The 26,519-nt window shown below is 37.9% G+C and overlaps 11 protein-coding genes and 1 non-coding gene across 14 annotated transcripts; 5 read left to right on the plus strand and 7 right to left on the minus strand.

Annotated features, from left to right (window-relative positions):
* Positions 1 to 260: 260 nt before the first annotated feature.
* Positions 261 to 2,171, minus strand: LOC9309839 (probable acyl-activating enzyme 5, peroxisomal). The gene has a single exon (XM_021022988.1). The coding sequence runs from the start codon at positions 2,089 to 2,091 to the stop codon at positions 433 to 435; it is 1,659 nt and encodes a 552-aa protein (XP_020878647.1). The 5' UTR covers positions 2,092 to 2,171; the 3' UTR covers positions 261 to 432.
* A 349-nt stretch (positions 2,172 to 2,520) lies between these two features.
* On the plus strand, positions 2,521 to 2,602 carry TRNAS-AGA. Its single transcript has one exon. It is a non-coding gene; the product is annotated as a tRNA-Ser (tRNA).
* A 431-nt stretch (positions 2,603 to 3,033) lies between these two features.
* On the minus strand, positions 3,034 to 4,426 carry LOC9309840. Of its 2 annotated transcripts, none has more exons than XM_021022990.1 (2): positions 3,819 to 4,426; positions 3,034 to 3,469 (listed from the first exon to the last, which is right to left on the minus strand). In XM_021022990.1, the coding sequence occupies exons 1-2, from the start codon at positions 4,308 to 4,310 to the stop codon at positions 3,404 to 3,406; spliced, it is 558 nt and encodes a 185-aa protein (XP_020878649.1). In that variant the 5' UTR covers positions 4,311 to 4,426; the 3' UTR covers positions 3,034 to 3,403. The 2 variants fall into 2 exon arrangements, with proteins under 2 accessions (XP_020878649.1, XP_002873772.1); XM_002873726.2 differs by having other exon boundaries at positions 3,034 to 3,502; positions 3,819 to 4,424.
* A 93-nt stretch (positions 4,427 to 4,519) lies between these two features.
* LOC9309841 (biotin carboxyl carrier protein of acetyl-CoA carboxylase 1, chloroplastic) lies at positions 4,520 to 7,050 on the minus strand. Its single transcript, XM_002873727.2, has 7 exons — positions 6,640 to 7,050; positions 6,300 to 6,344; positions 6,046 to 6,215; positions 5,652 to 5,973; positions 5,331 to 5,402; positions 4,995 to 5,060; positions 4,520 to 4,828 (listed from the first exon to the last, which is right to left on the minus strand). Exons 1-7 carry the CDS (start codon positions 6,787 to 6,789, stop codon positions 4,805 to 4,807), a joined length of 849 nt encoding a protein of 282 aa, XP_002873773.1. The 5' UTR covers positions 6,790 to 7,050; the 3' UTR covers positions 4,520 to 4,804.
* A 1,487-nt stretch (positions 7,051 to 8,537) lies between these two features.
* On the minus strand, positions 8,538 to 10,277 carry LOC9309842 (thioredoxin F2, chloroplastic). Its single transcript, XM_002873728.2, has 3 exons — positions 9,799 to 10,277; positions 8,939 to 9,038; positions 8,538 to 8,861 (listed from the first exon to the last, which is right to left on the minus strand). Exons 1-3 carry the CDS (start codon positions 10,122 to 10,124, stop codon positions 8,727 to 8,729), a joined length of 561 nt encoding a protein of 186 aa, XP_002873774.1. The 5' UTR covers positions 10,125 to 10,277; the 3' UTR covers positions 8,538 to 8,726.
* A 978-nt stretch (positions 10,278 to 11,255) lies between these two features.
* LOC9309843 ((Z)-3-hexen-1-ol acetyltransferase) lies at positions 11,256 to 12,805 on the minus strand. The gene is given in 6 exon segments (XM_021023887.1): positions 11,256 to 11,822; positions 11,825 to 11,869; positions 11,871 to 11,918; positions 11,920 to 11,946; positions 11,948 to 12,001; positions 12,275 to 12,805. Coding segments are annotated over 6 exon segments (1,236 nt in total). The 5' UTR covers positions 12,770 to 12,805.
* Positions 12,806 to 13,360: 555 nt separating this feature from the next.
* LOC9309844 (pentatricopeptide repeat-containing protein At5g16420, mitochondrial) lies at positions 13,361 to 15,564 on the plus strand. Its single transcript, XM_002871671.2, has 2 exons — positions 13,361 to 15,159; positions 15,239 to 15,564. Exon 1 carries the CDS (start codon positions 13,495 to 13,497, stop codon positions 15,094 to 15,096), a length of 1,602 nt encoding a protein of 533 aa, XP_002871717.1. The 5' UTR covers positions 13,361 to 13,494; the 3' UTR covers positions 15,097 to 15,159; positions 15,239 to 15,564.
* Positions 15,565 to 17,908: 2,344 nt separating this feature from the next.
* On the plus strand, positions 17,909 to 19,819 carry LOC9307787 (isopentenyl-diphosphate Delta-isomerase I, chloroplastic). The gene is made up of 6 exons (XM_002871672.2): positions 17,909 to 18,168; positions 18,409 to 18,464; positions 18,693 to 18,784; positions 18,992 to 19,094; positions 19,187 to 19,324; positions 19,408 to 19,819. The coding sequence occupies exons 1-6, from the start codon at positions 17,939 to 17,941 to the stop codon at positions 19,656 to 19,658; spliced, it is 870 nt and encodes a 289-aa protein (XP_002871718.1). The 5' UTR covers positions 17,909 to 17,938; the 3' UTR covers positions 19,659 to 19,819.
* Positions 19,820 to 19,883: 64 nt separating this feature from the next.
* Positions 19,884 to 21,415, plus strand: LOC9307788 (putative 4-hydroxy-4-methyl-2-oxoglutarate aldolase 2). 2 transcript variants are annotated; one of them, XM_021022691.1, is made up of 3 exons: positions 19,884 to 20,145; positions 20,353 to 20,548; positions 20,970 to 21,415. In XM_021022691.1, exons 2-3 carry the CDS (start codon positions 20,365 to 20,367, stop codon positions 21,284 to 21,286), a joined length of 501 nt encoding a protein of 166 aa, XP_020878350.1. In that variant the 5' UTR covers positions 19,884 to 20,145; positions 20,353 to 20,364; the 3' UTR covers positions 21,287 to 21,415. The 2 variants fall into 2 exon arrangements, with proteins under 2 accessions (XP_020878350.1, XP_020878349.1); XM_021022690.1 differs by having other exon boundaries at positions 19,918 to 20,145; positions 20,343 to 20,548; positions 20,970 to 21,411.
* Positions 21,405 to 21,897, minus strand: LOC9307789 (defensin-like protein 24). Its single transcript, XM_021022692.1, has 2 exons — positions 21,788 to 21,897; positions 21,405 to 21,696 (listed from the first exon to the last, which is right to left on the minus strand). The coding sequence occupies exons 1-2, from the start codon at positions 21,843 to 21,845 to the stop codon at positions 21,488 to 21,490; spliced, it is 267 nt and encodes an 88-aa protein (XP_020878351.1). The 5' UTR covers positions 21,846 to 21,897; the 3' UTR covers positions 21,405 to 21,487.
* Positions 21,898 to 23,145: 1,248 nt separating this feature from the next.
* Positions 23,146 to 24,740, minus strand: LOC9309845 (seipin-1). The gene is made up of 2 exons (XM_021022967.1): positions 24,134 to 24,740; positions 23,146 to 23,798 (listed from the first exon to the last, which is right to left on the minus strand). Exons 1-2 carry the CDS (start codon positions 24,653 to 24,655, stop codon positions 23,241 to 23,243), a joined length of 1,080 nt encoding a protein of 359 aa, XP_020878626.1. The 5' UTR covers positions 24,656 to 24,740; the 3' UTR covers positions 23,146 to 23,240.
* A 699-nt stretch (positions 24,741 to 25,439) lies between these two features.
* On the plus strand, positions 25,440 to 26,110 carry LOC9309846. The gene has a single exon (XM_002871674.2). The coding sequence runs from the start codon at positions 25,605 to 25,607 to the stop codon at positions 25,917 to 25,919; it is 315 nt and encodes a 104-aa protein (XP_002871720.1). The 5' UTR covers positions 25,440 to 25,604; the 3' UTR covers positions 25,920 to 26,110.
* The last annotated feature ends 409 nt before the right edge of the window (positions 26,111 to 26,519 follow it).

Genomic DNA, 26,519 nt, shown 5'->3' on the forward strand with positions numbered 1-26,519 from the left:
GAGATACGTGTCTTTTTAAGACACGGTGTTAACGCGTTGGACTTATAGTATTCTTTTTAGTTAGTTTGATGTTTGTTTAGTTCTGTTTTGTTAGGTTTGGTCTCCTGAGTCCTGACCGAGGACTAACCATAAAATTTTAACCCTAAATTGAAAACGGTCTAAAATAGACCTTAGACAATCGCATACTTACGAGTTATGGCTAAAGCCGGTTCTTGGCTTGGGTTGCACCATACCAGGTTATAAATATATGAAATGTTATGTTTGAGAAGAAAATAGAAATTGAGAATGAGCAAAGTTACTACACAACACAAACTAGGCTTCAACAACGGAAACGGTCACTGGCCGTTTTCAAACACTTTTGTTTATTAGACATCAAAAACGTTCACATACACTTAAGCCTTTTTAGTCTTATCAAATCGTATGTTCTGATTTCTACATCCGACTCAACCTCGTCATACCCATCTTCTTCGCAATCTCCCTAAGTACAAACTTCATAACTTTCCCCGTCGAAGTCTTAGGCAACTCATCCACAAACGACACCGTTTTAGGAACCATATACCTCGGCATCTTCTTCCTACAATACTCTATCAACTCCTCCTCCGTCGGTCTCCGACTCAACCCACTTTTCAAACTCACAAACGCACACGGCGTCTCTCCCCAAAACGCATCAGGTCTCGCCACCACCGCCACTTCACTCACCGCCGGATTCGTATACAAAACCGCTTCAACCTCGACACTACTCACATTCTCACCTCCCGTTATAATAATATCTTTCGATCTATCTTTAATCTCTAAATATCCATCGGAGTGAATCACACCAACATCTCCGGTGTAAAACCACCCGTTCTTTAAAGCTTTCTCTGTTCCAATAGGATCTTTTAAGTAACCAAGCATGATCGAGCTTCCTCTCATAACAATTTCTCCGACGGTTTCTCCGTTTCTCTCTACGCTCAAACCTGATTCAGTATCCACCACGTCGATTTCTGTAAATCCGACGGTTCTCACTCCTTGCCGCGCCTTCAACCTCGCTCGATCGCTCGCCGGTAGACGATTCCACTGTGGCTTCCACGCGCATGAGACGTTTAATCCGGCGGTTTCCGTTAATCCGTAACCGTGACTGATCACGAATCCGATTGATTCTGCTCGGAGGAGGACGGCGGCTGGAGGTGGAGCACCGGCGGTTAATATATTAACGGGACGGTTCAACGGTTGAGATTCTTGAGTCGCCGATAGCATGTTGAGCACCACCGGAGCTCCACACATGTGTGTAACGCCGTGCTCACGGATCAGACGGTAGATTAACGGTGCGTCGAATTTACGCAAACAGACGTTTGTTCCTCCGACGGCGGCGATTCCCCATGGATAACTCCACCCGTTAGCGTGAAATATCGGTAGAGTCCATAGGTAAACCGGGTTTTTCGGTACGGTCCAATCGATTAGAGAATCAATTGACATTACGAAAATTCCTCTGTGGCAGTGTACCACTCCTTTAGGAGCCGAAGTCGTACCGGAAGTGTAATTTAACACAACCGGATCCCATTCACTTTCGGGTCGGATCCATTTGAAACCCGGATCACCTCTTTGGATCAGATCATCGTAAGTGTAATTGAATTTGGTACGATCCGCCACGTCAGCATCGCCTCCTTCCTCTTCTTTATCAGCGATGAAGACGAGAATCGGTGGATCAGTCGTCATCATCGAGATCGCTTTGACGGCAAGATCGACGGAGAAGACGTCGACGAAGAGAAGCTTAGATCCACAGTGACGGAGAAGAACAGAGACGGTGCGTGCGTCGAGGCGTGTGTTGATGTTGTTGAGGATTGCGCCGGACATGGGAACAGCGAACTGGAGCTCGTACATCGCCGGAGTATTGGGAGAGAGAACGGAGACGACGTCGGACCTGCCGATCCCGATTGAAGACAGAGAAGACGCGACGCGGAGGCAACGGAGGTTTGTTTCACGCCACGTGTAAACGGTGTTACTTCCGTAAACGATGGAGGTACAGTCACCGTAAACGGTGGCGGCTCTCTCTAAGAAACCTATCGGCGTCAACGGCGGCGAGTTTGCGGCACATGGCTTCATATCCTCCATCTCTTCGAAGAATTCTTGAGGTGGTAAACTGTTTTTTTTTTTTTTGTGGTTTTTTTTAGTTTCATTTCCTTTTAAATAAAAATAGTTATCCATAAAATAAAATAAAAAAGAGTTTCGTGATTATCTAGGATTCCTTGGTGATGACTGATGACAATGGCGATAAGGTTTAAACAGATCTGAAGCCAATCGGCATGTTAGATGTCGATTCATTCCCATATATGAAAATAATTAACAAACTTATTTGACTTTGTAGCAGTGCTATAGTCTTTGGTCAAATCTACGTATAAAGAGTAATTTTTTTAACTTTCACCCATCCTTTAACATTTTTTCCCACAATTAACAAATTTTGAAATATAAAGATTTTAAAGATTTACGAATTTACGACGATGATGTGTATAGATATTGGGCAGCTGATATTGACAACATGTAGTGGACGTGCCGGAGTGGTTATCGGGCATGACTAGAAATCATGTGGGCTTTGCCCGCGCAGGTTCGAATCCTGCCGTTCACGCTTTATTTATTGCATATTTTAAGATATGTACACAATTCGCACGTGTTGTTGTGATCAATGACGCATAAACTTGGTCACTTATCGTTTTCTGTTCTCTCTTCATCTGTTGTCTATTATCTTCACGAATTTAAGGTCCCACGTAAACCACGCTCAAAAGAACGAGTCATCCATCGATCATTAAATGCCAAAGGGATAATGATGACACTGCACTCCTTTTAGCAGAAACGCGCATGGGTCAGGCGTTTGGGGGCGTGTATAAAAATTTCTCTGGATTTTATACTACGATTTTGCAAGATTCTTGGAAGTTTGAGCTAATTTTGATGAAAAAACTAAATGAAAGCAAATCAACGTTTATAGAGCTTTACGCATTTAGCGAGCTATAAGATGGATTCATGATTCATCATTTAATTGATTAATCTGCTCTGTCTCTCTACTACAATCGAAATCTCATTTTCTCTAAATCATCTTCCATACATGTTAATAACCATAACATAAAACGATTCATGTATCCTCAACATCCTTTCTTATACCAAGTAAAAACCAAGAAAAGAATGTGATAACAAAAACACAACAGTTTCTGGTGAAAACCCACAAGCATATATCATATATGTATATATGTCTTAACCCCTAATAATCCGTAACCAAGTATTCATGCCTCCTAAGCTTGTCTATTGCAGTCATTGAAAGCTTATGCTGTTGATACTATAGGATATGGTATAAAACAAAAAAACCTACTACAAGCCAAACTTTTTTACAAGACACACCATACCAGAAGACTTTGCACTTCCTTCTAAGCGTCAATCAAAATCCTAATGTCCAGCGATTTCTTCGTGGTCCAAATATCGATTGGATATCTTCAGATTTCTTCTGCTTTGTCGATTGGATTTCTTCAGATTGCTTCTGCATTGTAAGAGTTAAAGAAACAGAGTAAGAACACTGATTTCAAAACTTCAGCAACAAGTTTCAAGCAAAAACAAAACCCAAACATTCATATACAAAGATTCTTCGACTCAAGAAGTTACATCAAGATTCAATGAGCTAGGAACAGAGACAATCTCGCCTCTTCTTCAGAATTGTGGTTAAAGAATAAAACCCTTTTTCACAAAGTTATTGACTCAAACAAATTTGGGGAAAAATCTAAACCCTAGCTATATGACACTAGCAAGTAGCAATTTCCCAAATACAAAATCAAGCTCATGAAATTGCAACAACGTACCTCCAAATCACGGGGTCTAGAGAAAACAACCGCACGAGGTTGAGATTCCGCGGCAGTGCAATCTCGAGGAGACTCGAAGAGCGAGAGAGAAAGCTGCTTATCAGCAACACCGACATCAAAGTGAATTAACCCAGAGCTCTCCGGATCCACATGTATTCCTTTAACAGCAAACCACAAGAACAGCTCCTTCTGCGTCACACCAGATAAATTCCCGATCCGTCCATCGGAGAGAACGCCGGAGATGTTATAATCGAAGTGGAACTGGTTCTCGAATTTAGCATCGCAAGGAACAGGAAGAGCGACGGTGAAACGACCCGTTTTAACGTCGATCGAGAAATTAGTAACTCCTTTTGGAACTATTCCGGCGGGAAGATTGCTTTCCCGGAGATAATCGTAAAACGAGGGATCCGGTAACGAGGAAAGCTGAAGGAAGAGAATCGAAGAGAAGAGAGCGAAGATGATGAAGAAGAGATCTCGACTAGTAGTACCCATTGAATTAAAAAAAGCAAGAAAAAAGTAGAAAGCGTTTTCGATTGCTATAAGGAGGAAGAAGAAGAAGAAAGGCGGTTGAAGTTGCCTCTGTCAACAAACAATCCGTTTCTTTCTTTCTAGAGATTAATTTAATTGTTCATTAATTATCATATATTTTCCTTTTTTCGTGTTGGGCCCTTATTTAAGCCCATATTGACGTTGGGCTTCTATTCTGAAATTGGAAAAATTGTAATAGAACAACAGAACAAGAAGAGTTCGTGTATTACATAGGAAAGAAATAAAAACAGATTTAATGCAAAAAAATGTCTCATCTTTTTTTAACGAAAAGAGAGAAACTAATAACTGATTCTTCCTCACCAAACTAAGAAACCTAACAGACTTTAACAGTGACAACGAAGGGGAAACATTTTTAGAAGTCTCAGCAAATTGTTTTACCAAAGCACAGAGATTGATTTTAGTAGAGCTTCTTTTCTCCATTTCTCATGGTGCCGATTCTATGGTTGAACCACAAACAGAGGCTGTCACATCGCAAAAAACATCGACATCAGTAGAGAAAGTGGTTTGAATATAACCTTTCAATTGAAGTGATGAAAGCGTATAAACTAACACACAAAATGCGGTTTTTGAATTGGAGAAAGTTGTTTTTCCCTTTTAAGTAAAGAGAGAGCGAACTAGTAAACTTACAGTGTCGAGGCTGACAGGCTTGCCGTCTTCTGCGACAATATCGACTACGGTTCCTGTATGGTCAGACTGAGGAGAACAAGTTCAAGTTTCAGAGTCAAATCAATGGCACACGTTAATCACAAGTATTCATCCAAATATAATTGACAAGTGAAAATAAGAGTTTGGTCATATATCTACAAGGCAAATTATAGAAGTTTAAGAAGATGGCTAAGTGGGATTCAACAGAGAAACGGCATAGTAATTTACTGTAAGTATTTGGTAAGAGATGATTCGAAATAGCTAGGGTAGATAAAAAGTTCACATGTTAGTCCATTTTCAGATGATTTAGAAACTCACCTCTATTTCATTCATTAACTTCATGGCTTCAACAATGCATAGAACTTGCCCCTTCTGCACTTTGTCTCCAACCTGAAGCACCAAGAAAGTTATATGGTACGAATTCAACCAGTGAAATGCAGCAGACCTGAATTTGCAAAATTTGCTAGATATGACAATTCCATTTCGTATTATGTTATTTGACTTTATATCGATTTCAATCTTCTTCTTTCAAATGTATAAAGCACATAACAGATTCCGGGAGTGTACTTTGCCAAATGAAAAGATGTCTCAACCAAAAGCGCATGTCTTAACTTTCTTGTTATTTTGAAAATATCATACCTTAATAAAGGGTGGTTCACCAGGAGCAGGACTACGGTAGAATGTGCCAGCCATGGGGCTTTTAACAGTAGGAAGCGATGATTTGGCTGGAGAAGGTGGGGATGGTGGAGGCAGGGAGGCTGGCGTAGAAGGGGCTGGTGAGGCAGCAGCAGGTGCAGGGGGAGGAGCCATTTGTTGTGCATAAGATGGTTGATTTGGTTGCTGCATCATAACATAAGATGCAGGAGCTTGAGGTTGAGGTAAGGCTTCTTTTTTACGAATGACTAGTTCACAGTCGAGTTGTTTCAACTGCAACTCAACGATGTCTCTCGAATCCACAAGCCTACATGATGGAGGTAAAGTATTAAATCACGGTTTAAATGATTGAGTAATAGAACAGAGAAACTGTACTCACTTGACAAGAGTTGTTACTTGGGTAAGGAACTCAGAAATAGACTCTTCTGTCGCTAATTCAGGTGAAGAAGATGAAGAAGAAGACGAGTCCTTCGACGAGGTTTTCTCCTTTCCTTCAGCTGCTGATGGCCCATCAATTTTGGCAGCATTTGATGATGCACCAGTACTAACCTTTAAAGGCAGGAGGAGAGTCCAGAAATGAACAAGTTTTTGGATAAACACTTTCTCAAAGAGATCACTAAAAAAAGAGCTTACCTTGTTAGATTGTGCCTTCACCACAGGGTAGCTACTGCGACTAGGCTGCAATTTCATATATCAAAAGGAAATCACTAATGGAAAAAATCGCCAAATCACGATTTGTACACATAAATCTGGAAATCGGATTTTATCATTCTTCACGGAAAACGTTTACTCTGAATTCTAATTGACGTTGAACATATATATACAGAGAGAATCAAATCGGAAGATGCAGATAAACACTAATCGACGGAGATTAGCCAAAAAAACCTAAACAAATTGAAATTATCCAGAATTCGAAAAACTAAAAACCACATTGCACGAAATCTTCTCTTAAATCGGGGAAAGAATCGTGTACCTTGGAGAGAAAGCGAAGCTTGGGCTTAGCAGAGAGACGGAAAGTAACTCTGCGAGAGCGGTTTGGGATTGGGAAGTGCGACGAGGTTTGAGTGACTGCATAGACGGAAGCAGCAGCCGGAGACGTGACTGAGAACGACGAAGACGCCATTCTTCTTCTTCTTGTTATTGGTTCAGATCGGGTTTAGGTTCTCTCTCGATGAAACCAAAGAGCACAACAACAGTTCACTTCAGGGAGAGAGAGAGAGAGAGAGAGAGAGAAGATGTCGGACTCGGAACGCGTTTCTCTTTCATTATAACTCTCTTTCAGATTTCGCCACGTGTCATACTCTGATCTGTTGTTCTGTATTTGCGATTACCCCCAATCCTTGTAGACTATCGTATTTTAATTTTTACCTTGAAGAATTCAAATGAATTGTTATCTTTTTTTCGGGTCATCTGAATTTAAATGACTATTCATATCTAGGAAATTACATTTTCTTTGGAGGAAAACATATCTACTATACATTTTTGCATCAGTTTTTGGGGTACCCAAATCGGGTCAAATTTGTTTAATTTTGACCCGGAAATCTTCAATCGGATCTTTCCTTAAATTTTGGCAAAATTAAAAAACGAAAATAATTAATAAAATCTAAAATATATATACTTTCTCAACTAATTACTATATTTAAACGCTTTATTTATGGTATATTCTCCACGATTTTTATAGATAAAGAAATCAAATATGATGATTTAATGCTAATATAACAAATTTGCACTAATTTCCTAAAACCTCTCTACCTAATTTAAACATAAATATATGATTCTTATTTCACTTTTATTTGATCTTATATTTATATTATTTTAAATTATTATAAAATATATAAATAGTTAGTAAGTTTTAGTTTTTTTTTTCTGCATATGTTACAATTCAAATTTTTTAAAACGGACATATATTACTCAATCGATGAATAAAAATATGTGTGTAATCTATATTAACATTTTTAAGAACAAATTGAGCATTTAATCATGTCGTTATTTTATTCAGACCCGAAATTGAGTCATTCGGATCTTTCTTTAATTTTTACAATTATCTAAACTGAGACAGTATATCACGGGTGAAATCCTAATTAGTATTTTAAGATACAATTATAAATTGTTTTTACTGGTTGGTCCAAAAACACACACTAATTTAAAAATATACATGGAAACTATTTGAAAGCAACTTTCAAATTAACTCGAATTATATGACATTTAAATAAAAGTGTTATTAAAAAAATAACAAAATGATGTTTAATTTCATTTTAGATTATATGGTTGGACGGGTTTGGGTCAATATTAATACGAGACAATATACCACAGGTGAAATCCTATAAATAACAAATCAAAATACAATTATACAATCTTAAACACTAAACAAAACAAATACAACTTAAAATTTTTTATTTTAGATACAACGCATGTTACCCGCGGTATACAACAAAAAATATTATACACAATAAATTCATCAATTTATAAAAATAAAAAAATCAAATAATTAACCCGCGGTACACCGCGGGTCATATCCTAGTTTATTACATAAAGATTGCATTCAAATGATAATTATGTTGTTGGTATCCCCAAATTTTATTACGAAATATGAATAGGTCCAAATACATTAGCCTAATAATATACATAGGCCAAATGTATTAAAATTTAAATATTAGGCCAGATTGGATTTGGTGAACAACTAAATGACTTATGAATAATCTAGTTGGAAGTTGGATCATCCATTGAAAACAAAGCACAAAAATCATACATGTAAGCCAAACTATAAACAAGCTGCATCTATTTCAACAGTCGGGCCCCCGAAATTAAAATCCATCTTAATCCCTGAATTTAAATCTATTGGGTGACCTCAATCAAAAATAGCCAATTTGCTTGGTTAGGAACTTATGATGCATAAACAATTCAGCTCATCGTTTCATACCTTTCCACCATTTATACATATATAATTAACCACCGATTCCGGTTAAGGGAACAGAAAGAGTTACATACATAGAACCAAACCAATAACATGGATGGAGTATGATCCTAATACTTTACATAATGAGTGATATAGAGAGAGACTCAGCCTGACCTTGCTGCTTCAATGGCTGCAAGTAAGTCTTCATATTTTGCCCCGGTCACTTCCTTTACTACCTTGTTGTCCTTCAATATCTTAAAGGTTGGAACCACTCTAATTCCTAGCTCCTTGGCCAATGGCTGCAAGCAAGAGTTTTGCGTTATGATTTAAGTGACATAATTATGAAGACACATTCCGCGCAAAAACAAGAACAAACCTTGTTTTCTTGGTTGCAGTCAAGCTTAAGAAACACCATGTCCTGATACTTCTCCGATAGCTCTTTGTATTTGGGAGCAATCACTTTGCAAGGACCACACCTGCAGAAAACCCAATGAGGATTTAAAAAAAAAAAGGCAAACTTTGATTCCACTCAACAACAAAACAAAACATATGTTAGTAAACTCATCTCAAACATCCATGACTGGAACAGCTTGGCTTATTTATTAAATGTACATGGTCTAATCCTCCAGAAGGTGTTACTATTCATAGTTTCATATCCTTTTGTATCCAACATTTTTAACAAACAAAAAATGAATGTCTACAGAGCTGAGCTGTAACATAATGTGAAGATTATGGGTGATACTTAGTTACTTACAATGCTGTCACTTTTGAATACAATTGAAAGTAACAAGGTGATCAAATACTAGCCCTAAACTATGGAAGCCACACAATGTGAGGTTCATAGACGAGACGAGCTTAAAATAGGCCAAGAGAATCAAGGGAGATTGTTAGACCAGGACGTGATTATGTTGTAGCAAGAATTAGGAATTGAGAATTAAAGACATGAGGATCAGCCAAAGCAAAGTTCTCATGTAAACAAACAACTTAGCAAAATTATTTTAACTGAGAAATCCCAAATCAGTAAACAACCTTGAAACCCTAATTTCCTACGACTGATCCAAAACCTATCAAGAAGATAACTATTCGATGCTCAAATGAAAAATTCAAACAAACGGCACATTGAAATTTTCAATTCCGCGAACATCTGACGGAATCAAAGTAGTTCCAAACACGAGATTGCAATCAAGGAATTCAAAATTTCGCACCAACAATAAGAAGAAGTGATCGAAACGTTACCACTGAGTGTACATGTCGAGGACAACAATCTTATCACCGGCGGCTTTAACAATTGGCCAGAAAGTGTCCTTATCAACCTCCATCACCTGGCCGACACTGACATTCACTGTTTCTAAGCTACACCTCACCACATAGGAACCAATCCTCTTCCCGGAATCTAAAACACCACCACCACCACCAGAACAGAATCCGATTTTCGTCGCGACGCCGGAATTAGGGATCTGGCAGTGCTGCTTCACGGGGGGAAATCCGACAGCGCCGGTAGATGAAGTCGGAGAGTAACGGAAAGACGTCGGAGATGGAGCGAGTCGAAGAGAGAGAGGCATTGTTGAAGAAGAAGCTCGAGTCCAAAACAGTAGTGTGATCTTTCAAAGGACCACCCTGAGAGACGACTTTTGATTTCCAAATTCGTTATCCGTGTGTTAAATATTGTGGATTTTCGTTATCCGTGAAATATTGTGGATTTTCTTACCGTGAGGTCAATATTACCCTTGAATGGATAACGAAGAATGACGACATTTGGGGGTGTTTACGTATTTTCTGGTCTTGGTGTTCGATGGACGCGAGGGGTAGAATAAATCGGAGGATTATTTGTTGCAAATGACGATCATGTCCCCCCCCACACAATGCATGGCCAAAGAATCGACGATAACTTTGGTTTTTGAACAGAGACCATAATTTATTTTGATTAGTTGCGCCGGACTACTTTTTCGGGTAACTTTCAAAGTTGAAGTTTGTTTGAATGAGAAATGGAGGTCCGAAATGGCTAGCTTGGATAGCTTGAAATTTAACTAAAGGATCAAATGTCGCACTTCGGAAGTTAAAGGAGAAATCCAAACTAGGCATGTGTGCCGAGCCGTGTTGTATCGTGTCGAGCCGGACCAGGTTTGAGATTTTGAGATTTGGGAAATGGGCTTATAACCCAAATGATAATTGTTAATTACCCAAATGTGTAAGTTGATTAAGTCAACAATTATCTCCTTTAATGTGAATTATAAATTGTGTAACAACAAAAATTAATTCACAACAATTAAAGGTGATGGAGTCAATGACATTGATGTTGAGAATTCATTCTCATAACAATAACATTCTCACCTTTATTGCTCCATTATAGTGTTGAGAGCTTGGACTATAAAACCAAGGCTTCATCTCTCCATTTTTATCTCATGGACATATGGATCAAAAAGATCACAATCTCCTTCTTCTTCTCTTCTCTAGTTATCGAGTCTGAGAGTACACACATTACTAGAGTTCGTTAGGCTTCTGGTTTTGAGTGTTGCAAATCAGAAGATGGTGCGGTTGTATCCTGGGATTCTGATTGCGTCAAGCCGTCACACTACGGGCAATTAAAGAATTAAGGAAAGAATGTCTCGCCTCCGCACAAACCGTTCTTTGTTTAACAAATATTGGTTTCGGTTGTTGTAATTTATTTCTGGTTTTATCATTATCTATTGCAATTATTCAGTTTTGTCATGTCGTAGAAATCGTGGCCTACAGAAAGCAGGCCCATCGTTGAATCCAGTACCGTATATCCTTGATATAACTGGTATCGGACGGCGAGTCTCAATCCAATCGATCAAGTTCAAGAAATGATCTTTGGTCATTGTACTCTCCAGTAACTTGTGAACCTCGTCAGTCACCCAAGACAATGGCTTGTGGATCAAGTCATCGATTTTCTGCTCTCCAAATGGAACCGAGAGGATATTCCCAAAGTAATTGCAGTTTTCTTCTTGCTCCATAAGTTTCTTCCTTCCGTCAACAACGATGCCAAGTTTCGAGTTTTTAGTCAGGAGTACCGAATCTGTTGCAGCGTGTTTAGCTAAGAGTTTCCATAGAAACGCGCTGAAAGACTCCAGTTTCGTTCTCTTACCATTGCTAGCCAGAGTTTGAAGCTTTTCTAAGACATCTGCTTTGATGTAATAGATACGGCTTGTGAGGATATTATCTGGATTAGTGATTTCTTGTGGAACGGTCAAGGACGTTATAGGCATGTACAATTGGTCTATTGATGAGTCGATGATCAAAAAGGTCGTCGTGGGTCTAACAGAGATCTTTTGAACGAAGGAACATAAAGAGATCGGTACATCGGTTCGAGAGATCCCGGCCCACGATAGGAGGAACCATATTCATGGAATAAGCATCTGTTGTACCGGTGATCAAATGTGCATCCCACAACTAAGCTCCCACATTTCAGTTCAGTTACCTATTCAGACAAATTGAAACAATAACAACCAGCAAAGAAAAAAAAACAGAGTTATGTTTTTACTTATTTAGCTGAATAAGTAAAAATATATGAATGAATATAGGTGATTTTTGAAGGTGTGAGATGCAGCGTATAGATAGATACTTCAATTTTGTTTCTTATGCAGAACTAGAATCCCAAAACTTATTTAACATGTATATATTTTATTTTGAAAATAAAATCCATTCAGATTAAGACATATCATGGAGCCAGCTTTCTTAACTATTCTATTACCTGAATAGTAAAGACTCCATGCTTTTTCATGGGAACAAACTTGGCAATACTTTGATAAGGATCATACAAGTTAAGCTCTCAGAGCTACACGTCAGCAGCGGCTTCCAAAAACTCCACACCACCGTTACTGCAAAGAATCTCGGGCTCTCCGGTGGTGGGATTGATCCCGACCTCGCCAGCAAGAACGTACTAGGAGGCGAGAGCCTCGGCCAAAGCCGTTTTGAGAGCATCATTATTGGTAAGGTCATTAAGTGGTTTCTTGTAGAAGAGGCAGACGTTGATGTCGACAGGAAGGAGAAGGAGGTCGAGGTTGGAAAGAGGGATGATCTGGTTTTCCGGCACAGAGAGAAGAGGAGGAGCCGCGACTACAACCTCTTTCCTCGTGGTGGTCACGTTGAAACCACGTGCTTCGGATCTAGTCACAGATCGGTTATGATATCTAAATCTGTTCAAGAACTTCGAGCCGTGGAGAGAAGAAGAAGAGTGAATGATCATTATTGGTTTTTTTGTTTTTTTTTTTTATCTTTTGATTGTTCACGAAAGGGAAAGGAGCCCGAAAATACCTTCTCCAGAATCCAACAATGTACTTATCATATCAACTTTAACCAAAAGAAAAAGAAGAAATTTTATGTTTGGTGTGATATTGACTTGGTCTCTCACGGTTTGATTTGACAAAAGTCAAAAAAAAACTTCCATAAAATAGTAATTATGTATTTTTAGAACAAAAATATCCTTGTAACTATGTTGATTTAGTTGTTTCTACAACCAAACTATGTGAAAGAGAAAAAAAATATTATTTTTGTTTCTTTTACTTATAGATATATATAAAATTCAGTTTTACAAAAAAAAAATTTTTAGAAAACCAGAAATTAAGAGAAAATAAACGAAATAACTCGAGAACGAAGAAAAGTTATTCTTTATTTAAAATTGAAGGAAAAAATGTTTTGAATTTGAAATTTCATGGTGAAATAATTGATTTTGTTTCATTAACTAGTAGAAAAATTACAGTTAAATGGATTAATTGTTCCAACTTCCAACAATGTACTTATCAACTTTAACCAAAAGAAAAAGTTATGTTGGATTTATAAGACCGAAAAATACTCGAACCGGCATGAAGAAAACCGGGTCTCCGGTTAATAAAGCCACCGGCAAATTTAAAATTCATCTTTCGTCGTCTTCGTCCCGTACATTCATTCGCCGCTGCTCTAAAATCAACAACGATGTTCCTTCCCCGCGTGAACGGCACGCGCTTTCGTCCACTCATAGCTTCTCGTCGTCTCTTCTCCGCCTCCGCCGCTTCTCTCCAGCAATACTGCACGGAGAAGCCCACGATCAAACCGTGGCCGCAGAGGCTATTCCCGAAGCGATTGGTCTCAATGATCACCCAACAGCAGAACATCGATCTCGCTCTCCAGATATTTCTCTACGCCGGTAAATCCCATCCTGGTTTCACTCATAATTACGATACTTACCACTCAATTCTCTTCAAACTATCCCGTGCTCGTGCTTTCGATCCCGTGGAGTCTCTCATGGCGGATCTTCGGAATTCATACCCGCCGATTAAATGCGGCGAGAATCTTTTCATCGACTTGCTTCGAAACTACGGTCTCGCTGGTCGATACGAATCTTCAATGAGGATCTTTCTTCGAATCCCTGATTTCGGTGTTAAACGCTCCGTTAGATCGTTAAACACACTCTTAAACGTTCTAATCCAGAATCAGAGATTCGATTTGGTTCATGCCATGTTTAAGAACAGTAAGGAGTCTTTTGGAATCACCCCGAACATCTTCACTTGTAATCTACTCGTCAAAGCTCTCTGCAAGAAAAATGATATAGAAAGTGCATATAAAGTGCTCGACGAAATTCCTGCAATGGGTTTGGTGCCAAATTTGGTGACTTACACTACGATTTTAGGTGGGTACGTTGCTAGAGGTGATATGGAATCGGCTAAGAGGGTTTTGGAAGAGATGTTGGATCGTGGGTGGTATCCGGATGCGATCACTTACACGGTTCTCATGGATGGTTACTGTAAGTTAGGGAGATTCTCTGAGGCAGCTACGGTGATGGATGATATGGAAAAGAACGAGATTGAGCCAAATGAAGTAACTTATGGAGTTATGATCAGAGCTTTATGCAAGGAGAAGAAATCCGGGGAAGCACGTAACATGTTCGATGAAATGCTTGACAGAAGTTTTATGCCAGATTCTTCTCTTTGTTGTAAAGTTATTGATGCGTTGTGTGAAGATCACAAGGTAGATGAAGCATGTGGTCTGTGGAGAAAAATGTTGAAGAACAATTGTATGCCTGATAATGCGCTTCTGAGCACTCTCATCCATTGGCTTTGCAAAGAAGGGAGAGTTTCAGAAGCGAGGAAATTGTTCGATGAGTTTGACAAAGGCTCGATCCCTAGTCTTTTGACGTACAACACGTTAATTGCTGGAATGTGCGAGAAGGGTGAGTTGACAGAGGCGGGTAGATTATGGGACGACATGTTTGAGAGGAAATGTAAGCCGAATGCTTTCACATATAACGTTTTGATTGAAGGCTTGTCCAAGAACGGAAATGTTAAAGAAGGAGTCAGGGTACTTGAAGAGATGCTGGAGAGTGGTTGCTTTCCCAACAAAACAACGTTCTTGATATTGTTCGAGGGGTTGCAGAAGTTAGGAAAAGAAGAGGATGCGATTAAGATTGTTTCAATGGCTGTTATGAATGGGAAAGTTGATAAAGAGTCTTGGGAACTTTTCTTGAATAAGTTTGTTGGTGAACTAGATAAAGGGGTTTTGGCTCTTAAAGAGTTGTTGCATGAAATTTCTGTCTCTTGAAGAACCAAGACTATGATCAATACTCAATGCTCAAAAGGCTTTATCGATGTTGATGTCCTCAAGGTATCGATCTTACTCTTGACTTTGGTTTTATGCTTTCGAGACCTTTAGATGCATTGTTTTTTCTACATATTATATGTAGGGCCAAAGGCTCTTGTGGCAGTTGAAGGGAAGAGAAGCAGCCAGCGAGTCAAGGCCGCTTAAGATTCAGCATCCATGTTCCAGTTCAAGCTATCGTGCAATCAAGCAGCTGACATTGATGTATAAAGCGAATCAAATCGCAAATTCACCTAACACCACGATACTTGCCTTGTGTCCATCCCTAGTCTATTTGTTACTGTTTGATATCAATAATGTTTATAATGTTTTTTCTACAAAATTACATTATCAGATTATTGTAACTAATTTAGGAAAAAACAGATTTTTTTGTTTACTCTATATTTTAGAAAACAAATTTGAAATTTCATTGATCATGGTGTAAATTTGAATCATAATTGTTAAGAGTTAAATGACACGTATCACTCGAAATTTTAAACACTATACTATATCCCATGATTATGTATCTCTTAACAAAGTATATAATCTGATTCATACAAAAATCTACTAAATAACTAATTTATTAAAAAACATAGGATTTTTATGACAAATTAAAAGTTAAATGACACATATCATCACTCTAAAATTTTAAACTATGCTATATCTCATGATTATGTATCCCTTAACAAAGTAATATAATCTGATTCACAACAAAATTCACTAATTAACTAATTTATTAAAAAGGATAGATTTTTATGAAAAATACCAAGTCTTTGAGAGTTTTAGTTATGGTTAGCTTCAAAATGATCAAAATGGAAAAATTGTTTTAATTTACTATACAAATTGCTGAGGTGATTGCTTGAATTGATTAAGGCAGAAGTTAGGTTGAGATGTGAAGGAGATGGCTAAAGTTTTAAAGTAGAGATCAGAAATTAAACCATATTTACAAATTAACGGTACAAAAATTCAAATAATCGCGCGAAAATTAACCTAGTTCATATTATAAACCTTCAAACCTCTTCTCCAGCTTAGTTCTATTTGTTTGCTTGAGGGCAAGCAAAAGCTAAGTTTGGGGGAGTTGATATCTCTGTATTTTACCTCTTTTTAGCATACATTTGCTATGCATTTAGCTTAGTATTCACTCTTATTTACTGTCATTTGTAGTCATTTTGCATCACTTTGCATACTTAGAGTATTCTACATTAGCATAGCATGCATTCTTGCATTTTGGAGTTGTATCTGGTACATTCAGGTACTAAGGAGCAGAGCCAAAGCAGTGTACTCGAGCAGAGCCAGAGCAGTGCAAGAGCAGAGCCAGAGCAGTGTACTCGAGCAGAGCAAGAGCAGTGCAAGAGCAGTGCCAGAGCAGTTCCAGAGTAGTGTACTCGAGCAGTGTACTCGAGCAGAGCCAGAGCAGTGTACTCGAGCAGAGCAAGAGCAGTGCAAGAGCAGTGCCAGAGCAGTTCCAGAGTAGTGTACTCGAGCAGATTTCTGAAGAGAAGACCAAGACATACTCGACTTACCTACTCGAACAGGCTACTCGAACTGGACCTGAGAGACTTACCCGAGCAAGATGCAACCTTTGAAGAATGGACTACTCGACCAAGCCACTCGAGTACCAGCTCGAGTAGACCCTAAACCGACTTTCTATTTTGTCGTTTTGTGTACTAGGGTTTTCTACTTTTGCTATAAATAGAGCTCTTAGGGCTTTGCCCAAAGGATCTCGTTTTTATCCTCTGAACAATATTTCTGCAAACTTTTGTAATCCAAATTACTTTTGATCCTTTGAGTTTTTGCAATAATTTCCTTCTGCAAAGTTGTTTATCTTGCTCTGATCTATAACATATGATGTTTTTAGCGATTTCTGGGTTTGTGCAATTTTCTGGGTTTGTGTTCTTGAGCATGTCTGAGTAGTGGATTAGGGTTCTTGAGGATGGGATATATTAGGTGTGGAATCCTTAGTTTATTTAGGTGGTTAAGTGTAGAATTGCTTGAATCCCTTCTGGATTAGTAGTACTTAGTGCTTATTCCTTTCTGATCAACTGGGATTTGAACCCAGACATTTCCACACCCACCAGGTGTTCGATGAAATGTCTGAACCAACTACTCCAGAGATTTACATACTCTAGCCCAAGAGATTGGATGTTTAGAATGTTTATTGACTATATTAGATTGAATCTTATTGCCTGCTTTGCTAGATTTCGCTAATGATGATTAGGTCTGGAACTGGTATTGCTTGAGGATCTCTGTCACGAGAGTGGATTGATCTGTAGTTGAATCTATTGTCTAGGGATAGCCTGTTTGGATTGTTAACCACCTAAGTAGATTAAGGAGACTGCTATAATCAATTACCCTATCCTCAGGACCTTTTATCTCATTTGATTTACTTATCTCTTTACCTGTTGCTTACCTGTTACTTATTGCTGCTTAGTATTGATAGTTCTTTCTCTTTATGCATGATCACTCCTGTTCTGTAGTTTTATCGCTTATGCATGATCGCTTAGTATTGCTAGATAACAAAACAATATTCTGCTTGGCTTGACTTAGTTATCTCTGATCACATCTTGATTGATAGTAAGAGCACCTGATTGGATTGATAACCTCTTATACTGCAATGACATGAAAGTATATTAGGGTAATTGATAGTAAAAACTCTAGTATCACTAATCTCTATTACGTAGAGTAACGTAATTTAGTGGAGTCGAACTCTGACGGTAAAAGCGGAGTCAAACGGACTTAACTACTTCGTACGAGTTGTTATAATAAGCAAAAAGGCAAAAAAAAACAGAAACAAAGACACATCCAGATGTCTACTGCTTCACTATTTAGCTTCCCTTCATTTCATCTCAGATCCCTCCTTCTTCCTCTCTCTTCTTCTTCTTCCTCCTCTTCCCGATTTGCCCCTCTCCGTCATTCTCCGATCCGATCTCCGGCGAGGTCTCACCTGTCTTTTCGCACTTTCTCAGCCGTCACCATGACCGATGCTAACGACGCCGGAATGGATGCTGTTCAGAGACGACTCATGTTTGAGGACGAGTGAGAAATTTGATTCCTTTTTCTTCGATTTTGATTTGGGTTTGCTTTATTAAGGAACCAACATTTAGGGTTTATTACTTTTATCTGACAAATTTAGCTGAGACACTCTCTCTATGTTTCTAAGATATATGTTTTGTGGAAGATGTTGAGCTTTTCTAAAATTTTGATGGCTGCTTGATGTTCTGAAGTTAGTATTTATGATGGCTTTTGTTCAATTCAATCTCTCTTTTTGTTCCGCAGATGCATTCTCGTTGATGAAAATGATCGTGTGGTAGGCCATGACACTAAGTATAACTGTAAGTGAATTTGATCTTCATTCAATATCTCGGAGAAGAATGATGGCAATATAAAGCTGCTTCCGGATTCGATTTCTTGTTTTGTCATTGAACCACATGTGCATGTATCCTTCGAATATGTGTCTTAGTAATCCGTTTCAATGTGATCTAGTTGGGATTTCATTCTACTATAGTGTCAAAATTTGGTTGATCCAGGATAAGACTGACTCGTATTTTTTGATCTTGCAGGTCATCTGATGGAAAAGATTGAAGCTGAGAATTTGCTTCACAGAGCTTTCAGTGTGTTTTTATTCAACTCCAAGTATGAGTTGCTTCTCCAGGTATTCTCTTATGATCACCTTGATGTGAAGATGACTCAAGGTTTAGAAATCCATGATCCGAATAGTTTTGTTCACCATTATATTCAGATCATCTAGTCTCTTGAAAATCACGTAGCTTTATTAAAAATTGGTTGGTTGGGTTTTGGCTTTGCTTGCTTCGGATTGTGTGACCATCCTACTGAAATTTTCTTCTTCTCTTATGGACAGCAACGCTCAAAAACCAAGGTTACTTTCCCACTTGTGTGGACAAACACTTGTTGCAGCCATCCTCTTTACCGTGAATCTGAGCTTATTGAAGAGAATGTGCTTGGTATGCGCTTAAGCTTTATGAAACATCGTGAATCTTTCAGCGGTTAGTAGCTACCAAGTACTGATCTCCACTATTTGATCTTTCCTTATCAGGTGTAAGAAATGCTGCACAAAGGAAGCTTCTCGATGAGCTCGGGATAGTGGCTGAAGATGTACCAGTCGATGAGTTCACTCCCTTGGGACGCATGCTTTATAAGGCACCTTCTGATGGAAAATGGGGAGAGCACGAACGTATACAATCCTTCTATGTTTGATCATTTCTCTTTTTAACTCCTTTGAATTCAGGATTTGAACCTCTGTGGACTTTCTTGCAGTTGACTATCTACTTTTCATCGTGCGGGATGTGAAGCTTCAACCAAACCCGGATGAAGTGGCTGACATCAGCTATGTGAGCAGGGAAGAGCTTAAGGAGCTGGTGAAGAAAGCAGATGCAGGCGATGAAGCTGTGAAACTATCTCCATGGTTTAGATTGGTGGTGGACAATTTCTTGATGAAGTGGTGGGAACATGTTGAGAAAGGAACCCTCATTGAAGCTGCAGACATGAAAACCATTCACAAGCTCTAAACTTTCCATAAGTTTTGGATCTTCCCCTTCTCATAATAAAATTAAAAAATGAGACTTTATTGATTTCAGACAAAACTGGCAACAAAATCTCTTCCTAGGATTTTTTTTGTGCTTTTTATTTCCCTTGGATTCATCCGGGTTTAGAAGGAAGAGTTCTTTTTACTTGTGGAGTTGCACAATTCACAAAAGCAAAGGGAGAACATAATAACACACGTTGAAAACAGAACAAAAAAGAAGGTGGAGAAAGTAAAATTAAAGACCACAAGGTTATCAAGTAGTAATCTCATGATTCCTTGCTCTAAGCTTCACCACTACCTCTGATCTGATTTCTTCTTTCAAAAAGTAAAAATTAATAATTTAATTGTATTATGGAGAAGTGAGAGCAAGTTTTGGACTTTGATCTCCTTTAGAATCACTTATTCTCTTCTCTGAAATAGTAACAGACTGTGAAGAGAGTTTCTCTGCATCTGAATTTTGTCTGATCCAGGTAACAAAACTTGATCTGATCCCTTCCATACAAATATTTTCAAAAGTTTTATTCTTTTTCTTCTGGGTTTGTTCGACTGTCCATGACATAAGAAACAGATTCGGTGATCATAGCCATCAAGCTATCGAAAATCTGATAACTTAAAAAATTCTTGCCTTTTGATTGATCCACTCTCAAGTCTCATCTTTTGATCATAGCTGAGAACAGGAAACGAAGAAAATGGCGTTTGTAACCACTGCGGAAGTTTGTGACGCGAATCAAGAGCTGATTCGGAGTGGTCAGCTACGAGCTTTGCAACCTATTTTCCAGATTTATGGCCGTCGACAAATATTTTCAGGACCAGTTGTTACTGTCAAAGTATTTGAAGACAATGGCTTAATCCGTCAATTCATCGAGGAGAAAGGTAATCAAGTTATTTTCAAAATTTCGATGGGTTTGAACAAATTTCACTTGCATGGACTTATAGAGATATGATCTCAAGTTATGAACTTTACATGTTTAATGATTACATAAAGACATAGTTGTGTTAGTGGCGTAGTGTGTGTAATCTATCACTTTGCAAATGGATCATTTTCATGATTAAAAGGGTATTAATCTGAGAAAACAGAGCTGATCTCGCTCATTTACATGTATCAAGATCAGCCTTCTATGGGAGAGACTAGAGAGAACGATTCAAAGTTCTTTAACTAGGAGTGTTCGAGGGGTTATCGATTTGGGAAACCTCGCAATAGTAGTTTCAGGCTCTTATTAATTATTCAAGATCATCTCTTTCACTTTTCATATTCTCACATCTAAGATTCTGTAAATGTTTTGGATGTTATTAGGAAACGGTAGAGTTCTTGTGGTGGATGGTGGAGGGAGTCAACGATGTGCAATACTCGGAGGTAACCCCGTGGTTCAAGCTCAGAACAACGGATGGGCAGGAATCGTTGTGAACGGATGCATCAGAGACGTCGATGAGATCAACGGTTGTGATATCGGAGTGAGAGCTTTGGCCTCTCATCCGATAAAGGCGAGTAAAAAGGGACTTGGAGAACAACGAGTTCCGGTTAACATTGCAGGGACTCGGATTTGTGATGGAGAATGGCTTTATGCAGATACTGATGGGATTCTTGTCTCCCAAATTGAGTTATCCGTTTAAGAAAAAAGGATTGTCTGGTATTTGGCTTTGATCAGTTACAAAAAAAAAAAGAACTTGGTTTGTGTTCTTCTTCTTTTTACTTCAGAGATTGATAAATTATAATGGAAAATAATTTCTGTTTTGAATCAAGTATCATATTATTGAAGCTGGATACAAAAATAAACTTTTTTACTTATGAATCAATAAAGCCAAGAAGAAGAGTTAAGCGCAGTAACAAGAACAAACAGCACCAGGGGCTTCAGTAATAGGTTGGCAGCCACCACCTTTGTTAGTGGGACAACCATCAAGGCACATCTGAGTGCATTTTTGATCATCTTCTTTTGTTTCACATTTACCAAATTCTGGCTGAGGGCTGCAACACTTTGGGTCTAATTCGCTGCTAGGCCACACGGTCTTTCTTGCTTCAGTACCTGCAAGTACACAACACACGTAAATCATAACCAATCATCTATCCAGTTTCTAGTGAATGCAACACAATGGATTTTACGAATAAATACTAACCGGACAGTAGAAGAGAGAGAGCTAGGATAGCAAAAATAACGAATTTTGAGGAGACCATTTTTATTTTATCTTTCAATTCTCTACAAGATTTGTTTATGATTTAGATCATTTGTACGTTGAAAGTGTGATATATATACACAAGTATTCACTTGTTTGCTAGAAACTTAGAAAGGAAATAGATAACCAATATTTTCAACATATATACAATTTTAACACCAGAATATATGTTACTCAAAATGGGTAATGAAGATAAGTTTTATACTTTGATATCTTATTATATCAAAAGAATTTTCTGTTGATAGAAATGACATTAATTAGCACATTTACAGAGAATAAGTATCCAGTTTGATAGGTAACTGTAGTATCAATATTTTTGAATGATTTTAATTAATTTTCATAGATTTTAATTAAATGATTTTGGTGATTTTAGTTGAATTTAAAGAACTGATTTGTTAATATAACTTAAATCTATCAACCCCATGAAATTTACATATTTGTATTTCTAGCTTAAGAATTCTTCTAGAACACCTTAAAATCATTATTAAAAAAATAAAATAAATTCCAAGAAAAGTGTTTTTTCCAAACCCCCAGTTTAATTACTTTAGATGATTTTTGGAGATGTTATCAAATACTATAACTAATAACACCAGATTTTATTAGGCAACCAATATTCACAAGATCGAATAACATAAGATTCATCATTTTTGGTATTGAGGAAGTCTTTAACACACATTCAGGGGAAGAACTTCAAAAAGCAACAAAAACATGTACACTAGACTTGTACAAGTGTTTATGCTTTGTTCTGTTTTAGTTCTATTACTAAAATTGGGACTGATACAAACAACTGACAGAGCCACAAGTTTTGTTTAGTATCATGGCAGATAATAAGCTAGCCGAAGCTGCGGAATTGGCAAGTCAGCAGCTTTGGGCAGCTAAGATAAAAGCAGAGTACCCCGTGAGCAAAAGATTGTTGGCAAACAAGAACTCAATGAAGATGTTATTACATTGAAGAATATCGTTAAAAGAAGTGAAAGAAAAATAACAAGGAAATCACAGTGATAGTTTCTCGTCAACCAATTGTTTTTCTTTTTTTTTTTTTTTTTTTTTGACAACTCAGGAAATCTCAGACCTATGGAGGGGCCCAGACTAATCCTCTGGGAGAGGTGCAACCCACAAATAGACTCTCTCTCCGGGTATGCAAATGGGCCAAAAGCAAAAACCCATATCCATGTGACCAAGTGGAGATCTAGCAATTGCGCGCTTGCGGGGAATCGATCCCTGGCCTAGACCAACAGGGTAACTCCTCCACAAGTGGCAACCACTAGCCAACCTTCTTCTCACTACTTTAAACCGTAAAAGGTATTCACAATTCTCTGGAGTTTCTTGTTATTTACTATTTGCCAGTTTCTTACAGAGCAGAATTTGACCCAAAAAACGAAGAATATTTATGTGACTATGTATAACTTTTCTGTGTAGTAGCAAAACTTCTTTGACGAGGCTGGTTTCTTCTTTCCCTCCGTCGTCTTTCCATTACTTCTTGTTCTTCTTCAACTACTTCGATCTCTAAGTTTTCGCTCTCTGCAGTAAATCTTGAGGAAGTGTAAGGGAACAAAACCGGTCTAAAATACCAAAGAAACGCTGTTAAAATAGCGACGTAAAGATACATTGAAGTCCAGACGCAAAGAGTCCATTTCCAATTATAAGCCATTCGTTTAGTCCATGGCGGTTTTGAGTTTAAAACGATTTCTGCTTCATATAGCTGAGGCAATGTCCAAGTTTGTGCACGCGGAATCAGAGTCGCTCTCACGGCTTTTGTCCTTGGCCATTTCTCATGGTGCTTTAATGCATCGATTCTCATTGTTTGTGCTTCGTTTGCTATTCCGGCTATAAGTGGAACACTCATCACAAATGTTCGTGCAAGTCTTATAGGTTTGCTTCTGAACCGTAACATACAAGGTTGGCTCGATCTCGCGATTGTCTCACCTTTCAACGATAAAAGCTCTACTTTCAACTGTTCACACAAGACAATGGACCAATTTAACTAAAAAAAATGCTATCAATATGATTTTAATTAGAGACATAACGGTATATATTTTTTTTTAATTAAAACTTGCGGAATCCCATAACAGTTTGAACATAATTTGCAATTTCTTAGAATCATGTGATTAATAAAAAAAGCTGCTAAATGAAATCATCAAAATTCATTAACAGAAAAAATTTGATTGAACATAAAAGTTGTTGATCAGTATAGTTCTTTTGATTATAGCTAGTCAATAAACTTTATTTAGTAATCAAATCTGATTTTGGTGATTCAACTAGTAAGTTACTAATTAGAATTACATTTACCTGAAACACCCCAATTCTTCGATTAATTTCAGATTCAGGCATCCAAAGCACCAAAGAGACATGAACGTTATGACCAACAGGAACACTAAACGATCTCTTCTTCTTATCAAAACTAAAAACCGCACTTGGGTTTTCTTCAGTGTAATCAAAGAACAATCTGTCTCTCACAACCACCGGCTTTTCTACATACAAACTCACAATCCCAACACCGATAACAACCGCCAAAATCAACGCCAACACCATCACCATTGACACGTGGCATGCACCCAATATCCCAAACCATGTCCTCTTAACAACCCGCCCCGCACCACCCGCTATCCGGGAGGGAGCCCGTTTAACCGCTTTTTCCGCCGCGGAGACAGTAGCGACTGCGCGGCGGTAGGAGCGGTAGAGGAGAAAGAAAGGTGAGGATAATACCACGAGTGCGTTGTAGATTAGATCAGCTTGGATGGTAACTAGAACCATGAACCAGTCGGCTCGTAATGGTTCGGGGATTTTGAGTTCGTTGTCCTGTTGTTTCATTGTCTTGTTTGGGAGGATTCTCTTACGGTTTCTGTTTTATGAAATGATCGATGAAATAGATAAACGTCCCTGTCATAGAGTCATATAAAATATGTTTTTCATCTGCATGAGAAAACTGATACGTGTTGTTTCGTGTTCTTGAGTAGTGCCACGTTGCTGCAATGAGATCATAGTGAATCTGTGAATGTACCAGAATTATCTAAAAATGAAAGAAACTTTTTGTATGGGTAAATTAGCTTATCCTGAAGTGTTGGATCTGGATTTTAGTTCAAGTTTTCAGCTCTTTTTATCTACATTAACCGATGTTTATATGTTATATATCATGTAACGTATTAACAACATTAATTTTAAACTTATAGAGTATATATAGTTACAAAGTAAATATGATAGTTGTTTTTGTGTAATTCATACTGGAAAATAGAGATAAGTAATCCAAAGAATGCAGCTGGATTATAATTAATCTAAAAAAAATCAAAACCTTAATGGATTAAAATCTTAAATTCTTTGCAATAAGATAAGTTTCTAATTTTCTATTAGAGATCATGTACGAAACAAAAAAAACTCTAGTTGTGTGAATGTACAAAATGTACTATTATGTTATTATTTAAATTCATACTTTTTGGTCATAAAATTATTTACTATTTTTATGTTTGAATTTATAAAGTGATAAAAAGCATAAAGCTAGTGGATTTGAACGAATATATTAGGAAAATTGGAACAAAAGTCTTAATATGCACCATACTACACTCTATAAAGACCTTTTCACAAAATAGGATAAAAATTCCTTTTTTATTTATTTAAATACTTTTTAACTAAAGATAAATAATCTCGCATCGAAACTCTCGTAGCCCCCAAATCCTTCTCTCTCAATCACAAAATTAGGGTTAGGGTTTTCAATTCCCCCACCTTGCGAATTTCTCATTTCTCGTAGCCGCCGCCGCCATCGACGATGACAGGCAAAGCAAAGCCAAAGAAGCACACAGCGAAGGAGCTCCAAGCAAAAGCCGATGCAGCGTTGACCAATCGCGGCGGAGGAAAGGCAGGGCTCGCCGATAGAACCGGTAAGGAGAAAGGTGGTCACGCTAAATACGAGTGTCCTCACTGCAAGATCACTGTACCGGATCTAAAGACGATGCAGATCCATCATGAATCGAAGCATCCAAAGCTGACTTATGAAGAGCCGAGGAATCTTCATGAGGCTTTAGCTGCTCCTGCTGAATCGTCTAAGCCTAAGCCTGGGATCAGAGGAAGCCTTAAGAAGTGAAGTGAAGATGTTTGGGGATTGTATCGAATTTCGATTTGAAATTTGTGGTCTTTTAATGGTGTTTTGATGTGAGAATATAAACTTGCGTTGATGATGGATGATGCTTATGTCCATCTTCGTATTTTTATGTTATGATCATATAAAAGTAACTGATATTTATTTTCTTTATAAAATGGTTTGTTTCTAACTTATGGGTTTCTTTTGATTCTTGTTTCTGGATACTTTATGTTCATTTGCTGCAGTTTCTCTCATCTTGGTGATTTTGGTTGTTCTGAATCATTTCAAGCTGCTCGTAAAATCAGCATCTCTGTTTTTGATCAGACATGTTAGCTCATTAAGACTGAAGAGTTTTGGTTTTGTTCTTTGAGTTATATGATTGTTCGGGAACTTTACAGGCTTATGTTAAATCTCAGCGTCTCTGTTTCTGATTGGGCATGTTAGGTAAGCCAAACTTTTAGTGGAATCATTTGAGGAAGAGTGAAAGTTTATGCAACTCATGTTATAACCGAACAAGAGATTACGTACTTTGATTTGGTGTCTTAAAAGCATAGAGAAACATGTCATGTATGTTATATGTGGTCATTGCATAAACTGGCTTTT

Source organism: Arabidopsis lyrata, assembly GCF_000004255.2.
Source record: "Arabidopsis lyrata subsp. lyrata unplaced genomic scaffold ARALYscaffold_6, whole genome shotgun sequence".
Classification (NCBI taxonomy): domain Eukaryota; kingdom Viridiplantae; phylum Streptophyta; class Magnoliopsida; order Brassicales; family Brassicaceae; genus Arabidopsis; species Arabidopsis lyrata.

What these genes read in the sequence shown, in the direction of transcription:
- LOC9307787 (XM_002871672.2), top strand. Translation starts at nt 17,939, where the DNA reads ATGTCTACTGCTTCACTATTTAGCTTCCCTTCATTTCATCTCAGATCC. An exon ending in CGACTCATGTTTGAGGACGA is followed by an intron (nt 18,169 to 18,408) that starts GTGAGAAATTTG and finishes TTTGTTCCGCAG; the next exon opens with ATGCATTCTCGTTGATGAAA. An exon ending in AGTATGAGTTGCTTCTCCAG is followed by an intron (nt 18,785 to 18,991) that starts GTATTCTCTTAT and finishes TCTTATGGACAG; the next exon opens with CAACGCTCAAAAACCAAGGT.
- LOC9309844 (XM_002871671.2), top strand. Translation starts at nt 13,495, where the DNA reads ATGTTCCTTCCCCGCGTGAACGGCACGCGCTTTCGTCCACTCATAGCT.
- LOC9309841 (XM_002873727.2), bottom strand. Translation starts at nt 6,789, where the DNA reads ATGGCGTCTTCGTCGTTCTCAGTCACGTCTCCGGCTGCTGCTTCCGTC. An exon ending in TGAAGGCACAATCTAACAAG is followed by an intron (nt 6,216 to 6,299) that starts GTAAGCTCTTTT and finishes CTGCCTTTAAAG; the next exon opens with GTTAGTACTGGTGCATCATC. An exon ending in CAAGTAACAACTCTTGTCAA is followed by an intron (nt 5,974 to 6,045) that starts GTGAGTACAGTT and finishes TCCATCATGTAG; the next exon opens with GCTTGTGGATTCGAGAGACA.
- LOC9307789 (XM_021022692.1), bottom strand. Translation starts at nt 21,845, where the DNA reads ATGGTCTCCTCAAAATTCGTTATTTTTGCTATCCTAGCTCTCTCTCTT. An exon ending in TCTCTCTCTTCTACTGTCCG is followed by an intron (nt 21,697 to 21,787) that starts GTTAGTATTTAT and finishes GTGTACTTGCAG; the next exon opens with GTACTGAAGCAAGAAAGACC.
- LOC9309845 (XM_021022967.1), bottom strand. Translation starts at nt 24,655, where the DNA reads ATGAAACAACAGGACAACGAACTCAAAATCCCCGAACCATTACGAGCC. An exon ending in GAAGAATTGGGGTGTTTCAG is followed by an intron (nt 23,799 to 24,133) that starts GTAAATGTAATT and finishes TTGTGTGAACAG; the next exon opens with TTGAAAGTAGAGCTTTTATC.
- LOC9309840 (XM_002873726.2), bottom strand. Translation starts at nt 4,310, where the DNA reads ATGGGTACTACTAGTCGAGATCTCTTCTTCATCATCTTCGCTCTCTTC. An exon ending in CTAGACCCCGTGATTTGGAG is followed by an intron (nt 3,503 to 3,818) that starts GTACGTTGTTGC and finishes CTTACAATGCAG; the next exon opens with AAGCAATCTGAAGAAATCCA.
- LOC9309839 (XM_021022988.1), bottom strand. Translation starts at nt 2,091, where the DNA reads ATGGAGGATATGAAGCCATGTGCCGCAAACTCGCCGCCGTTGACGCCG.
- LOC9309846 (XM_002871674.2), top strand. Translation starts at nt 25,605, where the DNA reads ATGACAGGCAAAGCAAAGCCAAAGAAGCACACAGCGAAGGAGCTCCAA.
- LOC9307788 (XM_021022691.1), top strand. Translation starts at nt 20,365, where the DNA reads ATGGCGTTTGTAACCACTGCGGAAGTTTGTGACGCGAATCAAGAGCTG. An exon ending in TCAATTCATCGAGGAGAAAG is followed by an intron (nt 20,549 to 20,969) that starts GTAATCAAGTTA and finishes GGATGTTATTAG; the next exon opens with GAAACGGTAGAGTTCTTGTG.
- LOC9309842 (XM_002873728.2), bottom strand. Translation starts at nt 10,124, where the DNA reads ATGCCTCTCTCTCTTCGACTCGCTCCATCTCCGACGTCTTTCCGTTAC. An exon ending in CTCGACATGTACACTCAGTG is followed by an intron (nt 9,039 to 9,798) that starts GTAACGTTTCGA and finishes GGTTTTCTGCAG; the next exon opens with GTGTGGTCCTTGCAAAGTGA. An exon ending in ACTGCAACCAAGAAAACAAG is followed by an intron (nt 8,862 to 8,938) that starts GTTTGTTCTTGT and finishes TCTTGCTTGCAG; the next exon opens with CCATTGGCCAAGGAGCTAGG.